This window comes from Miniopterus natalensis, chromosome 1 (assembly GCF_054644295.1).
Source record: "Miniopterus natalensis isolate mMinNat1 chromosome 1, mMinNat1.hap1, whole genome shotgun sequence".
Classification (NCBI taxonomy): domain Eukaryota; kingdom Metazoa; phylum Chordata; class Mammalia; order Chiroptera; family Miniopteridae; genus Miniopterus; species Miniopterus natalensis.
This window is the reverse complement of record NC_142081.1, coordinates 23,937,856-23,958,616: the sequence shown is the minus strand read 5'-3', so window position 1 is coordinate 23,958,616 and position 20,761 is coordinate 23,937,856. Positions and strand designations below refer to the sequence as shown.

At 39.1% G+C, this 20,761-nt stretch overlaps 1 protein-coding gene across 1 annotated transcript; it reads right to left on the bottom strand.

Moving 5' to 3' along the window:
• Positions 1 to 3,987: 3,987 nt before the first annotated feature.
• On the bottom strand, positions 3,988 to 17,550 carry LOC148094058 (synaptojanin-2-binding protein-like). Its single transcript, XM_087819529.1, has 3 exons — positions 16,432 to 17,550; positions 6,555 to 6,650; positions 3,988 to 4,908 (listed from the first exon to the last, which is right to left on the bottom strand). Exons 1-3 carry the CDS (start codon positions 16,579 to 16,581, stop codon positions 4,768 to 4,770), a joined length of 387 nt encoding a protein of 128 aa, XP_087675655.1. The 5' UTR covers positions 16,582 to 17,550; the 3' UTR covers positions 3,988 to 4,767.
• Between the last annotated feature and the right edge of the window lie 3,211 nt (positions 17,551 to 20,761).

The following is a 20,761-nucleotide window of genomic DNA, read 5'->3' as shown; positions in this document are numbered from 1 at the left end:
GAACATGAACAGTAAGGATAACGTTTAGAAACAAGACCTAGTGTTTGCTGTAACTTGGTTTCTTAGACACAGCAATGCTTTCTTATATGTTATTATATTATCATCATCAAGTGCATCAAGTAAGCAGATTAAGTGCTTTGTAGCCCATATATAAATATCAACATCAGGCAAGAGTCTATGGCACTTAAGAACCTGGTTCTGATCAGAACAGAATTCCTTAAAATACTGTCTTCCTTTTTACCACAACTGCCCTTTTGAATATAAGTGCTGGTCTCAAAGATTTGCAGATAAAAGAGAAACAGCCAAAGGGGCTTACACAAGATCATAACCACCTTTAAACCTATTATAGCTGGGAGGTAGAGAGCTTCATAATTCAATTTTCTGCTTCTAGGTGGTGTTAGAGAAATACTTTAACATCAACGTCACCAACAAATACTCCACCACTTTCCGATAATGAAATTTTAGCTTAGAGTGACCATCTTATCTTTGTATCTTCAGCACCCGGCATGCACTCATTTGCTGAACGAAGGGAAAAACCTCATCTGTACAAAGATAAATTTCAACTGAAGTTGACTAGAATAAAATCTTTACTGGCTCCACATGAGATTGTATCTTAACCTGCTTATTTACACAAGAAAAATGATGTCTAATGTAAAAAAACATACTTCTCTAGTTTAGAACTATTGGAATTAGTCTCAGAAGAGCTCATTTAATTGAATTTGATATTAGATCTTTCTCAGGTTATTCTGTGGCACCTCCCAATTATGCATGGTGCTTGCAATACCCTTAAGTAGTCAATCAGTTCCTCTGGTCTTTATTTAAGACCCAAAGAGAGAAGATGGAAGCAGACTGAGATAAAAAGGAGTTTTGTGTATGTTCATGTAGTGGATACATTCAAGATATAAAGATGAGACAGAAAGAGCACCTCTGCAACAAGCTAAGTCTGTGACATGGGTTAAATTAGCTCACCTCCCTGAGCCTCAATTTGCTCACCTCTGAGACAGATTCATCCAACAGTCATTCTGGTTCCTTTTGCTCCAGTGTTCCAGTTTGATTTTGATGTAACAGATGCACAACCTAAAACACTAATACATTTTGCTGCAGGTTGGACAGTCCTTAGCAAATCAGAAGCCAAACAATGTTCCACTTATTTCACATCTATATTTGGGGCAGAAGCTCATGGAGAGCTGGGCTCTAAAAAGGCCCAAGTGAAATCGTCATTATTGGCTGGAGCAATGCCTGTGTGTAACTTAACCGGTGTCTAGGTTTAAATGCCACTGCGCATTTTTTACTGACACTGCACACCAGAATCACCTGGTAAACTGTATTCCATGGTGCCTGACTCCCACACCCAGAGCGCCTATTGAATTGGCCGAGGTGCAGCCGGCATCAGAATTCTTACAAGCTCTCTGGGTAATTCTGAACTGAGAACATGAGGACAATTTTTGGCACTGAGAAGTGATTCTTAAACTTCAGCTGAATCAGTCACCTGAAGGGATTATTAAGACACAGATTGCTGGGTGCCCTACTCAGTTTCTGAGTCAGTAGGTCTGGGATAAAGCCCAAGAATTTGCTTTTCTAAAAGCAAGTTTCCAGGTGATGCTGATGCTTTTGACCAGAGACCTCACTTTGAGAAGCACTGCCAGTGAGGAAATGTCATTGCTGGCGCACCTGTGGCCCTGAGTTTAAATCCTGATTCTGTTATTTCCATGTATGTAATCCGAAGGAGTAATCTTGTCCTCTTTTCTACGGTGTCTTTATAACAATACTTAGATCTCAGAGTTGTGAGGCATGAACAAATAGTGCTACCAACCAGGGTTTATAGTACAATAACTGGCACAGGATGCAGTAACAAATATTAATTTCCCTGTTCCATTATACATGGCTAGATGGTATGATTAATTAAATCAATTAGCACAGATAAAACTTGGCAGGAAAAGGAAACAGACGACTGACGCAAACAATGTCTTATTAGGGTTATATGTATAATATTGGGTAACTATAGAAAAGTGTTCTAAGTACATGGTCTTAAAAATACTTCTTTTTTTTTAAACTTTGAACACAGTAATTTAGGTGGTGGGAATAATTAGATACACTCTATAAAGTGACAGGAATATTAGATTCAATTTATAAAGAGCATAGACTTTTTTAAATGACTTACAATAGACTCTGACATCTTATCTATGATAATGTAGTAGTCTTCTAGAGAATCAGAAATAAAAATATAGCACACCTGCCTAAAATGTTATTGACCCTTAGATGCTATTTAAATCCAGAGAAAACCAAAATTATTAAAGTGCATCAGAATCCCTATTATCAACCGAAGCAAAACTTCTAACAGTGATGGGATAGGTGTTCTCTTTATTTACACAAACCAATAAAAAACTAAAAATAGCTTTTCTTCTTGCTTGCCATTTTGCTTCCTTTGGTATGTATGTCCCAGGTCTTCTCAAGAGTTAATGTCCAAACCCTGAGGTGTATCCTGGGAGGCAAGTAGGCCCACTGCAGAAGTGGCTGCACATACCTCCAGATACAAGGAGAGCCCAAGAGGCTGCCTCCACAGTGGGGCAGTTGAGGCGAGAACTAAAATACTGTGTTTCTCTGTGGAACGTACAAATGCAGTTGTCTAAGTGAACAGTTCAGGTTTAAAGGCACGAGTCACACCAGCATTGTTTAAAGCCATTTTCTCCCTATAGGAATAGCTGACCCAGAGGCGAGGTCTTACTGGGATTTTTATTTTTAAAAGCCTTCCCTTTCCACTCTGGCCTCATGTCATTATGTGCCAGCTTTCTTTTTCTGAATACCTTTAAAAAAAAAAAAAAAGTGATGGCTGTCTGCATATCTTTTTTTGCTACGTGTTGTGAACAGTACTATTTCTTTTATTAGTGTTTTCAACTGTTATTTAACCTGATGATATATATCCTTTTAATTTCTCATCTACTTACAAATTCTCCTAACTAGACTGTGAGCTCCTAAAGGGTCCTTAAGTTGTCCCCTTCCTCCATGGAACTCTCTCAAGTGTCTCAATTCTCAGTAACTCTTCCCTTTTGTTGTCTGCAATATAAATCTGACACCAACTTAACATTGCCCTGACTATGAGGCCAATTACGTTTTATGTGTATAGGTGTTCTCTTCCAAACTGGAACCAAAAAACCCTTTAGGATGGAGGCTACATGTATTTTACTACTCTGTAAAAGTGTATTAACAAAGCTGATGTACAATCAACATTTGTAAAATACCTGCTAGATCATCTGAGCTAAAAAACAGACACAACTGATCATCCGAGGGAAAGTCCTCATACTCTTGTTGTCAAGATTGTATGCATAAGGCCGATGGTCTAGCCGGTATATTTGGACTATGGAAATGATTTTCTTGAAGCCAGGAAATTAGCCTTGGGCCAGCTCTCCTGAGTGCTTTAAAACCACCCTTCAGCAGCACATAACCAGGATGTCCCTACCTTATTATTAGCCTTAGTATTCCCCAGCATCCATTCCTCCGCATCCTTCCCTCAAGGTTTCCCTACGGAGCTTCCCTCCCTCCTAAACAAACAAACCTTTTCTTCCCTTCCCCACAAAATTGTTCATTCATTAAAAGCCCAGTGTTAAGAACTTTTTTTAAAAAAACAACAACTAGCAATCCAAACCCTCTAAACTGAACTGAATCAGAAGCACGGCTGGTTTCATGCCCTTGCTGCCCAGGAGCAGTTCCTTCGCTAAGATTTGCCTGTTACTAGAAACCGGAAAGACTGGTTGATAGCCTGAGCGCTCGGGCACCACCTTGGAGGCACTATCTTCTTTCTTTTTAGAGTTTTTTCTTTCGGTTGGTTTGGCCCCATCACTAGTGCTCTGACCACAATCATTCCAGCTGATACTTTCACAGGACTGTAAGGTATCAAAAAAGTCACTAGGGCAGACCACAGATTGGCAAGATTTATCTTTAAATCTCAAAGGTTTTCGAACAGATTGACATGCGCAAAGCTGTATTATGGAATTTTGCCTCAATTTCACCTTAATTATTATGAGAAAAATAAGAATTCTAAGATTTTAAATTAGTTGCTTTAGTTTTTTGTTTTGTTTTTTTTTTTTAATGACTCAGATTGGGCATCCTGTCAGGCTCTCTCTCACTCCCTCAATTAAGATCATCCCTTACATCAGGAACCTAGAAAACAGGGCAGCTTTCTACCTCTTTACCTCTCCATAAGGCATCACTGTTATACTATCATTTATGCATGTATGTGTATACATGTGTAGATATATATTTGTTTTTTAAAAAGTAAAAATGGTCTCCTCATTATGTTTTGTTTGATACAGGCACCCAAGTATGTTGTCAGAAAGTAAATAAAGACCACAAAAACTTCCCAAGGAAGATCATTAAAAAGAAAAATCCTCTCTTCCTCTTATATCACACCGCTGGCCTTTGCAGCATGCCAGCTAAGAAAATAGGTATCACCATGGTGACGGGAAGACTGGACTTTTCCCTCTTTGGCTGTAGCTGAACTTCTACTGGCGGTCCTAGTAAAATGTCCAACTCCTCATTTGTTCTAAGCAAGTCTTTTCTTCAGCTTTCCTTCAAACAATGCCTTTCCTCTCCCATTAGAAAACAAGGACTTGGAGATTTTGAACAGCAAGGTTCTAGGCTGGGAAGCAGTCTCTTTAAATCATGTGTGAGCTATGCAAAGTGAGGGAAAGATATGGGAGAATGGCAGGGAGGATGAGAGAAAGGAAGAAATGTTCTCCTCATCAGGAGCACTGGGAGAAAGCAAGCTTTTCAAAGCTGTTGCCGGTATCTCATGAAGGCCCAGGCTGCTACCATGGCGAGGGCAAACAATGGCACCAGCACCATAGGTATGGGAATACCACTCGGCTCCCCTTCACCTCGATGTCCTATAGGCCCATTTTGCACCTGTAACTGGAAGGGAAAGAGAAATGTTAACTCTAGTGACCAATGTGTGTTTACAACAACTGAAATATCTGGGTTGACACATTACTTGGGTCTACAGTCTCTAGACTACCCAAAGCTGCAAATCCAGGCACTACCTAGCAGAGGGTGTCCTCTCCGTTTGTTCTTACTTGATACATCAATGTCACCAATTTTTTGGAAACAAAATAAGTCTTATGGGGAGGCATCTGACTTTGCTGTGCTACTGACCTAACGGAACCCTGAAGGTAAATGAGATAACACCTTTCTGCTTTTGTACTGCTTCCACCAAGTTCTACGTGTATCATATCGGGAAATGAAGATATGAAATGAAGTCCATCGATCCTATAAGAAACCTGAAAATTATTGGGCGGGATGAGGGGGGACGTCCATCTTCCTAGAACGTTTACTTAGAAAGATTATCAGTCATTAGAGTACAATAAGAGCAGATCTGAGCGATGTTATTTAAATGATCTGTTATCTAACCGTAAGTTGCACATCGGTGTAATGCCATTATTTGGAAATGCTTTACAATTCTCAAAAGGCACCCACTCCCTTCTAAGATGCGGTTGTGTCCTTCATCCCCTATTGTGTAACACTGGACATGGACAAAGGTGAAATCTGTATGGAATGGAGGTAAACAGATTCAGAGGTAAGTCAGTAAAAAGAAATCACATCCAGGCATCAAGTTAAGAGGAAATAACTTTAAAGACACCTTGAACCTGTGTTGCAAATGCCCCCAAAATCCTTGCTATGGGAGGAATTATGTCTATAGGCTTCTCTTTCCATCATTCAAATTATAAGACACCTGACCTAAGAAGTGGATACAGGGATAGGTGCTGCCTTGACTGAATCCTGAATTCCATTTTCCGTTCTCCTGGAGCTCACCTTTGAGCATCAGGGCTTTGGTCAGGAGCGTCACCAAACTGATAAGTAAATGGTTCGTGGAGGTGAAAGGGAAAAGCACACAGTGAGTAGGCATGAGAAAGCCCACCATCTTTGTACTTAGAGTTTTATAAACAAGAATGTTCAATGGCAGACATATGTTTTCCTTCTCTACTGAAAAATTGATTGTGGTGGTATTTCTCCCCCATTTATTTCAATTTGGTTGTCAAGTTTTATCTTTAAGGTACATTACCTTGAAGCTAGGACCTGGGTTGCAAAAGATACTGTGATGAATTTCCTTTGATGATAAGCAGAGTTCCAGAAGACCCTTGCCACACAAGCTGTTCAAAAGAGCGGGAGTGGCCCTGGCCTGTGTGGCCCAGTGGTTAGTGTCGGCCTGCACACCGAAGGGTAGAGGGTTCAATTCCCGGTCAAGGGCACATACCTGGGTTGTGGGTTCGCTCCCTGCCCCCAGTCGGAGTGCGTGTGGGAGACAACCAATCGATGTCCCTCTCTCCCCCCTCCCTCCCTCCCTCCCTCCTTCCCTCCCTCCTTCCCACTCTCTCTCTGAAAAGCATTGGAAAAAATATCCTCGGGTAAGGATTAACAAGAAAAAAAAGAATGGGAGCGAAAGGAAAAAAAGCCAAACACACCACTGAAGATTACATCACAGGGTTTATTCACAAGAAAGGTACAAAAGCCTGGTGCCAGGTTCCTAGCAGCAAATAACACGACACCTACACGACACCTACCCTGTGCTGCACTCTCAGGGACACGGCATAGCCTGCGTTACGAAAGAGGTTTACAGCATCCTGGTGCAGCAGGTTCTTTAGGTCTTGGCCATTTACCTGTGGAAAACAGCAAGAAAAAGTAGTAAGTGGTAGAATGTAAACTCTCTGAAGTCAAAGATTTACTTTCGTGTGACCAAACATTTAAAAAACAAACTCCTACAAGAGCAAATTCCAAGGGTTAGGAGAATGGGTAAAGTCCCTTAGAACTCAGCATGACTTTTTTCAAAGCTATGTATTCCTAAAATTGAAGTTCCATGGGCCATGTGAAGATCACTTAACTTAAAAAAAAAAAAAGTAGTCTCCCTTTCATCTTAGCTCTTATGGCCTGTCTCATTTGGACACCTGGAATTCTTTTTGCTGTATTTGTATGTTTTCCATAAGCATCGGCCTAGCTTTCTACAGCTAGCATGGTCTTCCAGGTTTATTTCTAATCCCTGGTATTGCCACCTTCAACTCCAGAAATATAATTATATGAAACTCTCCCACAATTTATTTTGGTGTGGTACAGATCTACTGGCCCATTCTGTTGGTCTTGTTCTATTGTGAACAATTTCCCTTGCTCCCATTAACACTCCTATCCTCCTCAAGTTTACCAAAAAACATGTTTCTGTGATAATACAAGCATGCTTCTGGGTAGGTCAGTCTTACCACTTAGAGGTGAGAGATGTGAAGAACCACTGGTATTAATACTTTTTAGTGTCAGGAGTGACACTGGCTACAGTGCTATCTATCCTATGCTGCACTCAGTGACACAGCACAGCCCACTTTATGCAAGAACTACCTATCCGTTACACATGTCAATGTCACCAACAGCAGCAGCAGCAAAAACATCTATCTAACATGTTTACTCAGCAGGCTCTGTGCTACATGCTTTACATTATGAATTATCTAATTTAATTCTCACAATAATCCTATCAGGCAGACACTATTTTTATCTTGTTTTCACAGATGAAGAAACTGAAGCTTAGCAAGGTTAGGTAATTTACCCAAAGACATAGTAAGTGTAGAAGCTAGGATTAGGGTTTTTAAACACCGGAAGGAAGCTGAAAGTGCCCTGCATTTTATCATTCTTTCTGCACTACACTACTCCTCCACTTTGACTCACCGACTCTTCTCTGCTCAGTGGAAGCCCAAGTCATTGACTTTTTGAACCCTCTGTCTTCCTTGACAGTGTTCCTTCTCCTAGGGGTTTGTTGTAGTCCTTCCACTCTATCTCCTGCCAATATCCTTGGTGAATTCATCTACCAACAGTTTGGCCTTCCCAAATTAATAGTTCCTACTACTACTAATTACTTCTACTCCACATTAGTCACCACTTGGCATAAGCCTTGGGCTTCAACGTTATGCAGTGAAATCCAATAATCAAATCCTACAGCCCCCTTTGCAGGCTCCAGACCACCTCCCCATTCTGCAGCTCTCCCCTGTCGGTTATGAATACTTGGCTCTCTTGGTTCTTTACTATTCCCTTCCTAATTCCTTTCCTCTTCCTTCCCTCTTAATATTCCTGTGCCAGCTGTCTCTTGTCATCTTACTTTTTCTCCCACGTGATCTTTCACAAGGTCAACTGTAATCTTCAAGACAACCCCCAAATTTGTATCCCTACTTCTACTTCCAGATTTACCTAATTTCCTGTTGGGTACCTGTACTTCGATATTCTGCTAGGCCCCAATTCAACACTTCCAAGGCCTCTTTATTACTTTCCACAAAACCAGACTATCCCAACTTCCTTCTTATTGCCACTACCATCCCTTCAGGCTAAAATTTTGATAATAGTTTTAAACTCTCCCCATTCTGTCAATATTCACATATAATATATTGCAAAATCCTATAGTCTAACATAATGACATTCCTCATATGCTATTATTTTCTTTCTATTACCTCTCTCTTTAGGCTGTGGATACTTTTAGTTGAACTATTGTAATCTTCTTTCTGATTTACTTTTCTCTGGGTACTCCCCCATACCACCCTATTCAAACACTATGTCTCCAGACCAATCTTTCTAAAGCACAATTCTGTTTATACCACTTTATGGCTCAAAAACAAAAACAGAAGTAGGAACAGGGGAGGGGAGAGTACATGCCTGATTTCTCATTCTGATATGCAAAGTCCTCCAGGAAATGGCTGGAATCTACCTTCCTAATTTAACCTCTCATTACTCCCTTTCACATATCCTTTGCTTTAGCTAAATCACATAACTTATTGACCCCGAGACAAAAAACATATATTCTTATTTTCATACCTGTGCTTAAGCTATATCCACCATCTGAATACCCTTTCCTTTAAAACAATTCTATTTATCTTCCAAGATTGATCTTAAATAAAATCAGACCTGGTACCCATAGTATAGAAATGAATACAAGATTTTCTAAATTGATGGACTTTGATTTCATGCTACCAAACCATGTTCTGATCACATCATTTTTTTAAAAATAAAAATTAATAGGCAGGGAAAGGATCTTTTAAAAAAATATACATCTTTATTGATTTCAGAGAGAAGAAGAGAGAGGGAGAGAGAGAGAGAAACATCAACGATGAGAGAGAGTCATTGATTGGTTGCCTCCTGCACGTCCCCCACTGGGGATTGAGCCGAAACCTGGGCATGTGCCCTGACCAGGAATCAAACCAAGATCTCCTGGATCCTAGGTCGATGCTCAACCGCTGAGCCACACCCATTTTTTTGTTGTTTTTTTTTTGTAGATATGCCACAGGGAAAGAACTTCAAGTTTTCTGAATTGAGTCATTCTCAATGACTTGATTTTTAAGTTAATTCCTGGGGAGAGAATAGGTGTGAGATTGCTGCAGTGAGAATACTCACTTACCTAATTTAGCCCATATGATAACTGTATTTCTCATTTAAAGAAATAGGTATTTATTTACTTCCTCTCAGAGATAGACAAATAAGTTAATGATGCAGTTCTGTTAACAAAGTGCCAGATATGTCATAGCTCAATATCAGAGACAAGTTTCATAGTAATATGAATGCAAGTGAGAGAACTATATGACATTCAACGGCAAGAATACTGAGTTCAACCCTGGCTGGGTGGCTGTTGGCTGGAGTGTTGTCCTACATACCTAGGTTGCAGGTTTGATCCCCAGTCAGGGTGCATATTGGAGGCAACTGATCAAAGTTTCTCTCCCACATCGATGTTTCTCTCTCTCTTTCTCCCTGTCTCTCTCTCTCTCTCTGAAAAAAAAAAAAAAAAAAATCAATAAAAACATATCCTCAGATGAGGATTTAAAAATATATACTGAGTTCAAAATAATCTTTGCCACAGTAGTCAGTAATAATCGCCAGGAACCACTGCATATTTATCATCATCTCTGGAGCTGTCCGTTCATTTTACGTGTACGAATTTATTCAGTCTTCACAACAGTCCCATAAGCTAGGAGCCCCATTTTATTGATAAAACTAGAGAGGCTATACAACTTGTGCAGGGGCATATACAATGGGAGCAACAAAATCAGGATTCAAACTCAAGCTGCCTGGCCTCAAAACCCTCACTTTAAAACGCTCAACTATAGAAATTTACACTGTAAGCAGGGATTTTATTTCAGTAGTATGGAACCATCCATCACGTTAATGCTGTAAATTGAATTTTTCTTGATTCTGCAGTTTCATTTGTATCTAATATAGGGTGTTCCCCCAAAAATGTATACACACACTTTGAATAATTATAAAGGCAGTGTTTATTAAAATACATTTCATTTTCAAAACTGAGCTATCAGCTGTTAAAGTGAGTAGACATTCTTTTGGGACACGCCTGTACATAACACATTGAAAAAATTTAGAGTTGTATAAAAATATGTGATCGTATATTAATATTTTTATTCATTTGAATATATTGAAGTAGCATTAGAAAAGCAATTTAGTTAACTGCCACTTCACTGACAAGGTTGTTCTAGATGTGACTGATATGCTCCCTTGACTCTCTGTACTATATAACCATCTTAAAGCTCAAACCAGACTCTGCCTTATATCATAATCACTTTACATTCTACTGTAAATAACTTGGAGAGCTCCTATCTCAACTCATCATTATAATCCCTATAATACATGAATAGTGTTGAATAACACTTGAGCATAAGTGTCACGTGATTTCCTGAGGCTTGGTTGCAGAGTACACCCTGAAAAAGCCATAACTACACAAAGCCTGACTGACATATTCTCAGTATGACACAAAGCTGAAAAGCCTGGGCCCTATTAGAAGCTTTACCCACCAATGACTCAGTGTGTATGTAAACTTGGTCCTCTGCTGAGCCTCCTTCTGCTAACAGGAAGAAAGATATTGGAGACATCAGGCAAAAGAAGGTGCTATACAGGGCACGGGCACATTATACTAATTATGTCTTTTGACCCTCCTAGTTAAGCCTAACGGTATTCTAATATAAGAGGACTTTTACTCTAATTGCTTAAAAATAAATAAATAAATAAATAAATAAATAAATAAAACCCCAAACAAGAGGTCTTTTAGAAATGCAAAGGGGATTCTTTTTTTAAAGAACCATTTCTCATCCTTTGCCCAAGGTAAAGCAACCCCATAAAACAAATTATGACTCTTTCTTTCTTGACAATGTCATCTCTACTCCAAAGACAAATTTGCTTTCTAATATTTACCTCCTCTACGTGTTTTTACAGATTCCAGCTCATACTGATTAACCACCAAGTTCTGTAAGCTTTACCCCTAAACATATGTGATATCCACTTTCTTTATCACCATCTTTACTAATACAGACCAGAGGGTCTCAGTGTGGTCCCAGAGTCCGCAGCATTAGCAGTAACTGGAGAACTTGCTTCACGTGAAAATTATTAGGCCCTATCCTAGTATTCTGTGCTTTAAAAAAGCCCTCCAGGTGATCCTGAAGTTTGAGTTAGCTCTAACCTAAAATGCCTGAAATAGTCTTCTCACTGGTTGCCATACCCACTCTATTTACCCTATTTAATACATATTCTACGCATCCACAGATTTCATCAATGATTTTCCATTCACTGCAGTGGTGATTTTTAAAACAATATATGGTCTGTTGACCTATTACAGAAGACAGTGAAGGCAATCCAGTATTTAATTTTTAAAAAGTGAAATGAGAAGAGAACACAACATATCAGAAATCATCACATATAGAAGAATTATTATTTTGTTAAACTTTGCTTCAATTGTGTGTGTGTTTGTGCCCCCATAGGCACACGTGTATTTCCTATTATAGGTAATAATTTAAAAGGCTTGAAAGATATTTGCCTAGAGCAGTGCTTCTCACACTTTATTCACACTCACCCAGGGATCTTGTTATAACGCAGGTCTAGGAAGGTTCCTGGGACTCTGCATTGGTAACAGACTTCTGGGTGACGGCCAGATGGTCTTGGACCTCACTTCTAGTACCAAGAGCTACTCAACTGAGAAATCTTAGAACACTCCTAAACTTACTACTTCAGCTTCCGTAACTCATGGCATAGTAAGTTTTTTACTGAACCTGAGATATGGCAGATTTGCAATATGCTAGAAAATTTTACTAAATGTTCGGCGAATTGGGATGGTGGTACTCTAGGTGCTCTGATGGGAAAACACAAATGTTTTGCTTTAACTATGGTTGTTAGCAGTCTTTAAAAACGAGTTTCCTATTTCCTGCCTTAGGAAATGAATAAACTGAGTTAAAATTAGTTTTCTTTGACGATTAATCATTTTGAATTGCCTCAGGATAATCTAGCATTATCTCAGGATGTTAGTTACAAGAACTCTATTAACTATAGGATAATATAAATGGAGATGTGTAAGACGTAGAGGAAAAAATGGGCTCAATTTAATAAGCACTGACCTCAGATTATACTCTGGATATTTTAATTTTTTACCAAGATCCTGAAATGAACTGCAACTTTGGGGAGGGGGGATGTCTCTTTTTCCATCAAAATTGAAGGAAAAATATTATCCTGTTCCAATTAATCAGGCCCAACCCAAAATGTCAATCATGCTGTAATATATTCACAGAGCAAGTAACTTACTAGATACTTACTCTGTGTCAGCCTCAGGCCTACATCCTGGAGGTACAGAGATGACAAGACAAAGACTCTTCCTTAGAGGTACTTTGTCTAAAGGATTCTGTATATTTCAATGTCTCTGCAGCTGATTGGATGAGGATTTCTGGTGGGTCTTTCCTATTGATTTCTAAGCTGAGGGCAGAAACAAGTCTTTTATTTTCTTTGATTTTCCATAGCACCTGGCACAGTGCTCTGCAGGCCATCAAGTACAATAGTTGATAAATGTTGATGACTACTCAACTCTTTCATCCACCAAATTAATAAGTGCATTTGAACAGAATATGAAATGCAGCTGACTAACGGCCTGATCTGTGCCATTGTTATCTAAGGGGTGTGGTCAAAATGATACACTCATCTGTGCAGTACAATAACTAGCTATATCACCCTAAGCTTTATAAAAATGTATAGTTCACTGACGACTCACTATTCTTGACTACCCACCTCTCTTCATTTAGGCAGACACATGGGAAAAATGAGAAACCTATACAGCTGACTTTTCTTTTCCCCACAAAAGTAAATTTCCCTCAGATTCCCTGGTAACCTATACAAATATTAAACCATCCTTGCCATCACACACACACACACACACACACACACACACACACACACACACACACAAACGAACTTTGGATAAGGAATCTCTTGCCCTCATCTCAACCCAGGTCTGTTCTTCTATTGGTAATATCTGTTTTTTTGTTTCATGGTTATCAGATGTAATAGGGCCTAAATCTTAAATATCATTTACATTTATTAAAGAAATTTTTTTCTTTCTTTTCAGTTTAAACCATCCACAGTGATCACAAAAAATTAAACTTCACTTTTGATGAGAAAGGGAAAACTGCATAATAAAATATGCAGTTATTTAATTTTAGAACTTGAAATGAAGACAAAACATTGGGATTTGGGGAGAAATGCAAAGATTAAATTAATGGTCAATAACAACTCACAAGAAATCTAGATAATGTAATGATACTTCTATTAGTTATCCAAAACGATTGTGTGCTAAGGAAGGGGCATACTCTTAGTTTGATTATCTAGCAAAAGTTAAAAGAAAGAATTAGGGCATATTTTACAACAGGGACCCATGTGAGGAGAATAGGAAAGTCCATAAAGACTAAATGGGGCCCTGGCAGGTGTGGCTCAGTAGTTAGAGTGTTGGCCCATGCACCAAAGGGTGTGTGGCTCGATTCCCAGTCAAGGGCACATACCTGGGTTGTGGGTTCAATCCCCCATCCTGGCCAAGGCGTATGCAGGAGGCAGCCAATCAAGGTGTCTCTTTCACATTGATGTTTCCCTCTCTCCCTCCCTCCCTCCCTAAAAATCAATGGAAAAAATATCCTCGAGTGAGGATTAACAACAACAACAAAAAGAATGGGAATATAGGCTAACAAATAACTTGGCATCATTTTATAGAGACTCCAAAGCCAATAAAAAGTACTCAAGTACGTCAAAGGGATAAAGTGAGCTAAAGCATAGATGTTAATTGTTTAATAATTAATGGCTAACTAGTTCACTCAAGGATAAAGAGGAAACAGGATGGTGAGACAAGAGAGTCACTCTTTCTTAAGGAATGGGATCTAGAAAGAGTAATTTTGGAGCAAACTCTTGGAAGGGAAACTGGAGTCAACGACTATAGATCTGGATAGAATGGAGAGGATATGCTGGCGTTTTCTATCTATATATGCTCCACCGTTTCCTCTTTCTCTGTCTTCTTTATCTCTCTCCATATCTAACTTGCACTTTCCTCTCCCTTCTTTCACATGTCTTTTCCTTATTGGACAGAACATAAACTGGAATCATTCTTTGTAATGTGTTTTATATATATTTGTAATACTTAATACCTTGTATAGATCTTCATAATATCTTGTATTTTGATAAAGTGAAATCCTCTTTGCTATAAATTTTAAAGTCAAGCGAACTAAGTTATTTAGACATCTACTTCTCTCCTCGACATTCATGTCCTACCCTTTTTAACAACTAGAGTGGCTTTGTGATAATTTCTCTGTGGGGCGATGGCTCTTCATCTCGGCTGCTGTCCAACAAATTCTCTCGCACTGAAGTTTAAGTCCTTTCTTCCTTATCCAATTCTACCCTTTATAGAAAGACTAATTTCCATTTTTATATAAAACCGTTTTTACATAAAATCTACTATTAACTCACCACGCAACTTTCTGTTTAGGATAACTAATCCTAGCTTCCCATTGACCTGTTAGGAGGCAGTATAGTAGCTGGTTAAGAGTACAGGCTCCTCCTGGCTGCTGTGGCTCAGCGGTCGAGCACCGTCCCACACACCAGGAGGCCACCAGTTTGATACCAGGTCCGGGTCCACGCTCGCGGTGCTGGCTCGATCCCCAGTAAGAGGTGTGCAGGAGGCAGATGACCAATGTCTCTCTCTCATCGATGTTTCTATCTCTCTCTCCCTCTCCCTTCCTCTCTCTCCCTCTCCCTTCCTCTCTCTAAAATCAATAAAATTTTTAAAAAAAGAAGAAAAAAAAGAGTACAGGCTCCAAATTCAGACAGGCCTAAGTTTTAGCCTCTCTGCACTTACTACTTGTGTGACCCTGGGCAAGCTGCTTGACCTTACCAAGCCTCAGCTTTCTTAGCTGCAAAATAGGCATAATAATTGTACCTAACTCATAAGGTTACTACAATATTAAATAAGTTTAAAGTTCTCAGCATACTGCTTAGTCTATGGTGCTGAAAAACTTCCAACCGTTCTCATTTTTCAATAATATACCTTTAACCAAAGCTTTCCAAATAAGATGGCTTTCTTAACCCTTATACTTTTCAAGTCCCTCTTGTGTCAAAATATGGGACTGTATAGTTTCTAACTACATGCTACACCTTTATTTTAACCCCTGTCAAGTTTTCCTTCATGTACCACTCAAGTTGATTTCATGTCTTTAGAATGTCTGCCTCCTTGGAGCTATAGGAAATCTGCTTCTTAACTTCTCAATATCCTTTGAGATAAAGGGTAGGTTACACTATCATTGTCTCTATCTCAACAGATTAATAAATGGGGTCCAGAAGCTTAATGGACTAAAAAGAGGGAAAATGATCAGTGAGAAGGACTACAGTGGGATATTACCATCCATGATGCTTTATTTATATTCTGATCAGCCAACCTTGCTTGGGCTTGCCTGAATTTACTAACTTGTTTTATTTGTTAAATACATATTAAACACTGTGCTAGAATGTAAAAGGTTAAAAAAAGATGTGGTCCCTGCCTTAGGAACTTCCAGAAAACAATAAAATTAATGGTTACCATGTAGTAAGGGTCTTACCCGAGGCATTAGCAGAATGAAATGGGAGCACAGTGGACAGATATCCAAATCAGACTGCATTCCAATTTTTTATATTAATAATGGGTAGAAAAAGGGCTCTGAGTCTAAAAAGAACACAATTCCTACATTCTTTTTTTGCTGCTTCTGGTGTAAAGGGAGACATTAATCTTTTATTCTACAAAGAGGAAGTGATAAAGTATAATGGAAGAACAACAAAAATTGTGGATTTTAAGTTCCTCCCCCCACCCGCCAGTCCCTCAACCCTGTTTCATGTTTTTGAACTTGGGTAAGTAACTTCACACTCTGGACTTAATTTTGCTTTGTCTATCAAGCAAGTTAATATACTCCATATTCTAGGGCAGGGCTGGAAAAGATCACTGATCAAGGTCCCTCCCACTGAACTCTACAAATTGGATATTTCCTGATCCAAAAAGGCAGGCAGGAATCTTACCAAGGAAGGCGCTAGGAGTAGGAAGCAGGGTCTAGGGAGCAAGGGACATTGAAGGAGGCCGAAGCCAGTTCTCACCGAGAGGATCTTATCACCCTCCTGGAGCCGCCCATCCAGGGCCGCAGCCCCATTCTCTTTGATGCGGCTGACGTAGATGCCACTGTCGTTGGAGACATACTGCTGATCTGTCCCACCGACGATGTTGAAGCCCAGCCCAGAGAAAATCATGAAGGAGTTGTGAAGGAGACAGGGGTGAAGAAAAAGAACGGGATTAGAGAAGAAGAGAAAGAGAGAGGAAAGGCCTAGTAGAGAGGGGAGGCTGGTGAGGCAGACTGATGTAGCTGGTGAACACTCATGGGCAAGGTCAGCGAAGAGTTATCACCAACAGAGGCTAGGAGAATCTAGAGTTGCCCACTCAGATCAGGTAGAACTAAAAATACGAACACAGTGACCAACATGGTTTGTTGAATATAAATAAAGATCTGTGCTAACTCAGTGACAGAATAATGGTGATTATTTTAAGATGTGATTCTGAATCTGTTGATGGCATTCAGTGAACCCAATTCTTGACTTTCCTTAATGTAACAGGGTTAGCTGTGTTCATGAGAAGCAGCTACGCTTTTAACTAATTAGCAAATAAAATTCCTAATTTAGTGGAAGAGAGATTCCTAACCAAACTTTCCCTTCCATACTTCTCCCAACCTTTGGGAGACTTTGGGTATGGTGGTGTTTTGGAAGAAATGGTCTTGGTAGTCTCATTTATTTTTTCTATTTTAAGTTGAGGGGGCAGTAGTGTAAGTGTTGGCAGGAAACCTAGAATTAGAAAAGTAAGTGATGCTTCATGATAAACTAAATCACCAAATTCACTCTTTTTTCCTTTTCTACCTCAAGTGCAAACAACCATATACTTGGGGACAATGATTGCTAAGTTTTATGTGCAGAAGAAGCCTGACTACTCAATGATTAGCAACGCCCATTTCCCCTTTGCTCCAGCCTCTGGTGACCACCATTCTATCCTTCGCTTCTAAGAGTGACTATATTAAACAGGCACGGGCATAAAATTTCAGTTACACAACAGTAAGTTCTAGATATATGATGTACAACATTGTGCCTACAGATAACAATAGTGTATTTTACACTTAAAAATCTGTTCAGAGAGTAGGTATCATTTAAGTGTTTTTAACGTAATAAAATAAAAGAAGAAAACTGACTACCAAAGTACTATTTCAATGGACCAACCACTAAGTTGTGGGAAGGATTTCAGTTTATGAAAACCATTGTTATAAAGGGATTTTACCTATGCATTAAAAAGAAAAGAAAAAAACAGAACTTCCCTAGGGTTTTCTTTATGTCAGGTACTGTATAAGTCAAAGCACAGTGCAAAGAGAAAGGAGATAGTTTGGAAACAATTAAAAATCAAAAATCTGGTAGCACAATTGGAAGGACTAGCCATAATCACTAGCCTACTACTGGTTTCAATAGAAAGCAGATACTTAAAGAGACATAAGTGGGCTTTCTAAAAGTTCTCCTCATTGGTGGGATGAGAACTTGCATGTAAAGCTCATAATATTAATATAAGCACTAGAAAATTAATCTGTTATTTAAGAAAATGCATGGCTGAAGAGAGAAGCCGCAGGAAATATTTCACTTAAATAGCATAAGTTGTGCACAGAATATCTGTGGCTAGAGAATGAAAAGAAGGATTTACGATACATGATAGAACTACTTCTGGAAGACGACCACTTCAACTTCCTTGAAGGGTAGGGTATAAAAAAATGTAAGTTACTATATGGTTTCTCTTAGAACACTCTTAATTTGTATTATAGTGGGTGGCCGGGATTGGAAAAGGGATGGTGAGTGGTTATTCGAGATAAGGTGGAAAGGTAGGTGGAGACTACCTTATGGAAGGCTTTGAAATGATTTCAAAACTGTGACAGGTTTGAGGTAGGTGGCTCAGGCCAACCAGCCATTCTCAATACTAGAACAAACTATTTGGAGAAAAATCTTTCAATGAAATCCAGCATCCTCAGTAAGCACTACAGCTGCCTCTGGGAATCTTGGGTAGGAAGCATGTGTTAAGCAGATGAATGCAATACAGTAGTAAGAAAGAGGAGGGACTTTGCTTCTGGTTATTTAAACTTACAGGACAGTGTCTAAACAAGAAGAGCAGAAGAAATCTTACTGAAATTTTCTATAAACAAACAAGTACAGTCTACTCCCTCCAGAAATCACATTATACAGGCATGTTTACAACCTACTGCTGTTTCGGTTGTAAATGAACCACACCACTTACCATGAGAATTCCTAGACTGATTGATGTGAAATCCCTTTCTTCGGCCAGAACATTTACAGAACTGGACTCACTTGCATTGCCGCAATAAACAGAAATCACCAAAGCACTGAGTAGCAGCAACATTACCAATTCAAATCTGGGCCCTATGGATATCTGCATAATCCCCAGTTCATTTGTTCATTAAAAATTACTGGTGATTGGCCCTGGCCAGGTAGCTCAGTTGGTTAGAGCATTCAGATAAGCCAAGGTTACGGATTTGATCTCCAGTCAGGGCCGGCACATACAAGAATCAACCAATGAATGCATAAATAAGTGGAACAACCAATCAGTGTGTGTGTGTCTCTCTCTCTCAAAAATCAAGCAATAAATAAAAAAAGCACTGATGATTTGCCATATGTCAGGCACTGTGTTATGTTCTGAGAAAGACATAAAGCTAAACTGGACAGCCCTTGCTTTAACCACAAACAGAAATTGACCCTTTTCCCTGTCCCTTTCAGATTTTGCAGAAGCAAATGAAAATCAGAAGACCTGCTCACAAATTCAACTCCGTAACTTAACAGATATGCGGACTAAAAAAAGTCATTATACCTCTGATCCTCTGCTTCATTTTCTGTAACATAACAATTACAAATGCTGCCCTCTCTATCTCAAAAGGTAATTGTTAGGGTCCAATTACCTTAACAAATCTGAAAAAATCCTTATAAACTACAGAGCTGCTATATTGAGTAACTGCACTAAGAGTAGTTGTTAGCAAATTAGTAGTACCTGGTACAGCCCAAAACCAGATAGTCTGATAAAGGATGAATAACTACACGGTACGAATGTGAATAAACCTGAAATACGGGAAGACAGAGATGAAAAAGTCCATCTATCTATTAATAGGATAAGACTGGACTGGAACTCAAACTTTTAAGTATGTCTATAACCTGTGACCCAGACATTCTCCCTCATAACTACTATCTAGAAAGAATGGTATTAAAAATAAGCAATAATAAGTCCAACACATTCACCAATCAACTGCAACAGATATCAGCTGGAAACAAAAGGGGAAGGACTATCCCACTGCATATCTGCTGATTTATTGGCTGTGTCCTAGAACAATGAACAGGGTGGACCACATATCCTGGTTTGTTGGTAGTCCTGATATACACACCTGTAATCAAAATATTCCCCTTCAATTTCACAAGCATCTCAGTTTGGATCAATGTGATCATCCTATCTATAAAGGGGGATGTAAGAATATGTTAATCGCAGGATGTTTTGTGATGGTGTAAAACTGATTGTAATCTAGGTGTCCATTCTTTGGGGAATTGGTAACTAAAATATAGTTAAAAGTTAGAAGCATTGAATAATCATATATAAAATAATGGAGGTTTAAAATTTGATGTTGATATTAATAGCACAATATCTTCTCATTAATTAAAAACTCATGCACACAAAACAGTATTACCTACTTACCAAAAGGCATGCACATTTAAGGGCATGTGGAGACACATTAGAGTCAGTAGCTATTAGGGAAGGATACAGGATGAGGTTAGAAATGAAGGGTAAAAATGAAACCAAAAAAGGATCTTGCTTGTACTGATGATGACAATGTCTTTATGGAGCTGAAGGATATAATTAACTCAGTTCTCAGAATCTACGATCCAAATAGGATTAAGGGGAGAAGTCAAAGAAAAAGACCTAGGCTCAATAGGCTTAAAAAAAATAAATTTTAAAATGTGGTGTGAAACACATATCTAAACTGGAGTCACTAATAATGGTGTGTGGGGAGGGGGGAGGGACGAGGGACTAAAATGGAGTCAGGAGGCTATTAAGAAAGTAGGGCCTTTGCAGCCTATGCACCTTTGAGCCTCAGTTCTCAGAGCTGCTATTAAGTTGCTAAATCTGTTGCTAAACTCAGCTCCAGGCTGAGTCATCAATATCCTGGAACAACCCTTCTGTAGACACATATGGACTTTATCTCTTTTCTTGTAGTTTTTGCCTCCCTTATTTGCATATCAGAACTAACCAGGCCTGGTAAACCTAGCCAGTAATCCTTCATTTGCATGAAAGAATTACATTTTGTGATTTTTGCCTTTACGAATCCTTCTCTTTGTTCTCCCCAGAGCACAA

Coding starts and splice junctions, on each gene's coding strand:
- LOC148094058 (XM_087819529.1), bottom strand. CDS start 16,581: ATGATTTTCTCTGGGCTGGGCTTCAACATCGTCGGTGGGACAGATCAG. Junction 6,651..16,431: donor AGGGTGATAAGATCCTCTCG/GTGAGAACTGGC, acceptor TGTTTTCCACAG/GTAAATGGCCAAGACCTAAA. Junction 4,909..6,554: donor CCCTGAGAGTGCAGCACAGG/GTAGGTGTCGTG, acceptor TTTCCCTTCCAG/TTACAGGTGCAAAATGGGCC.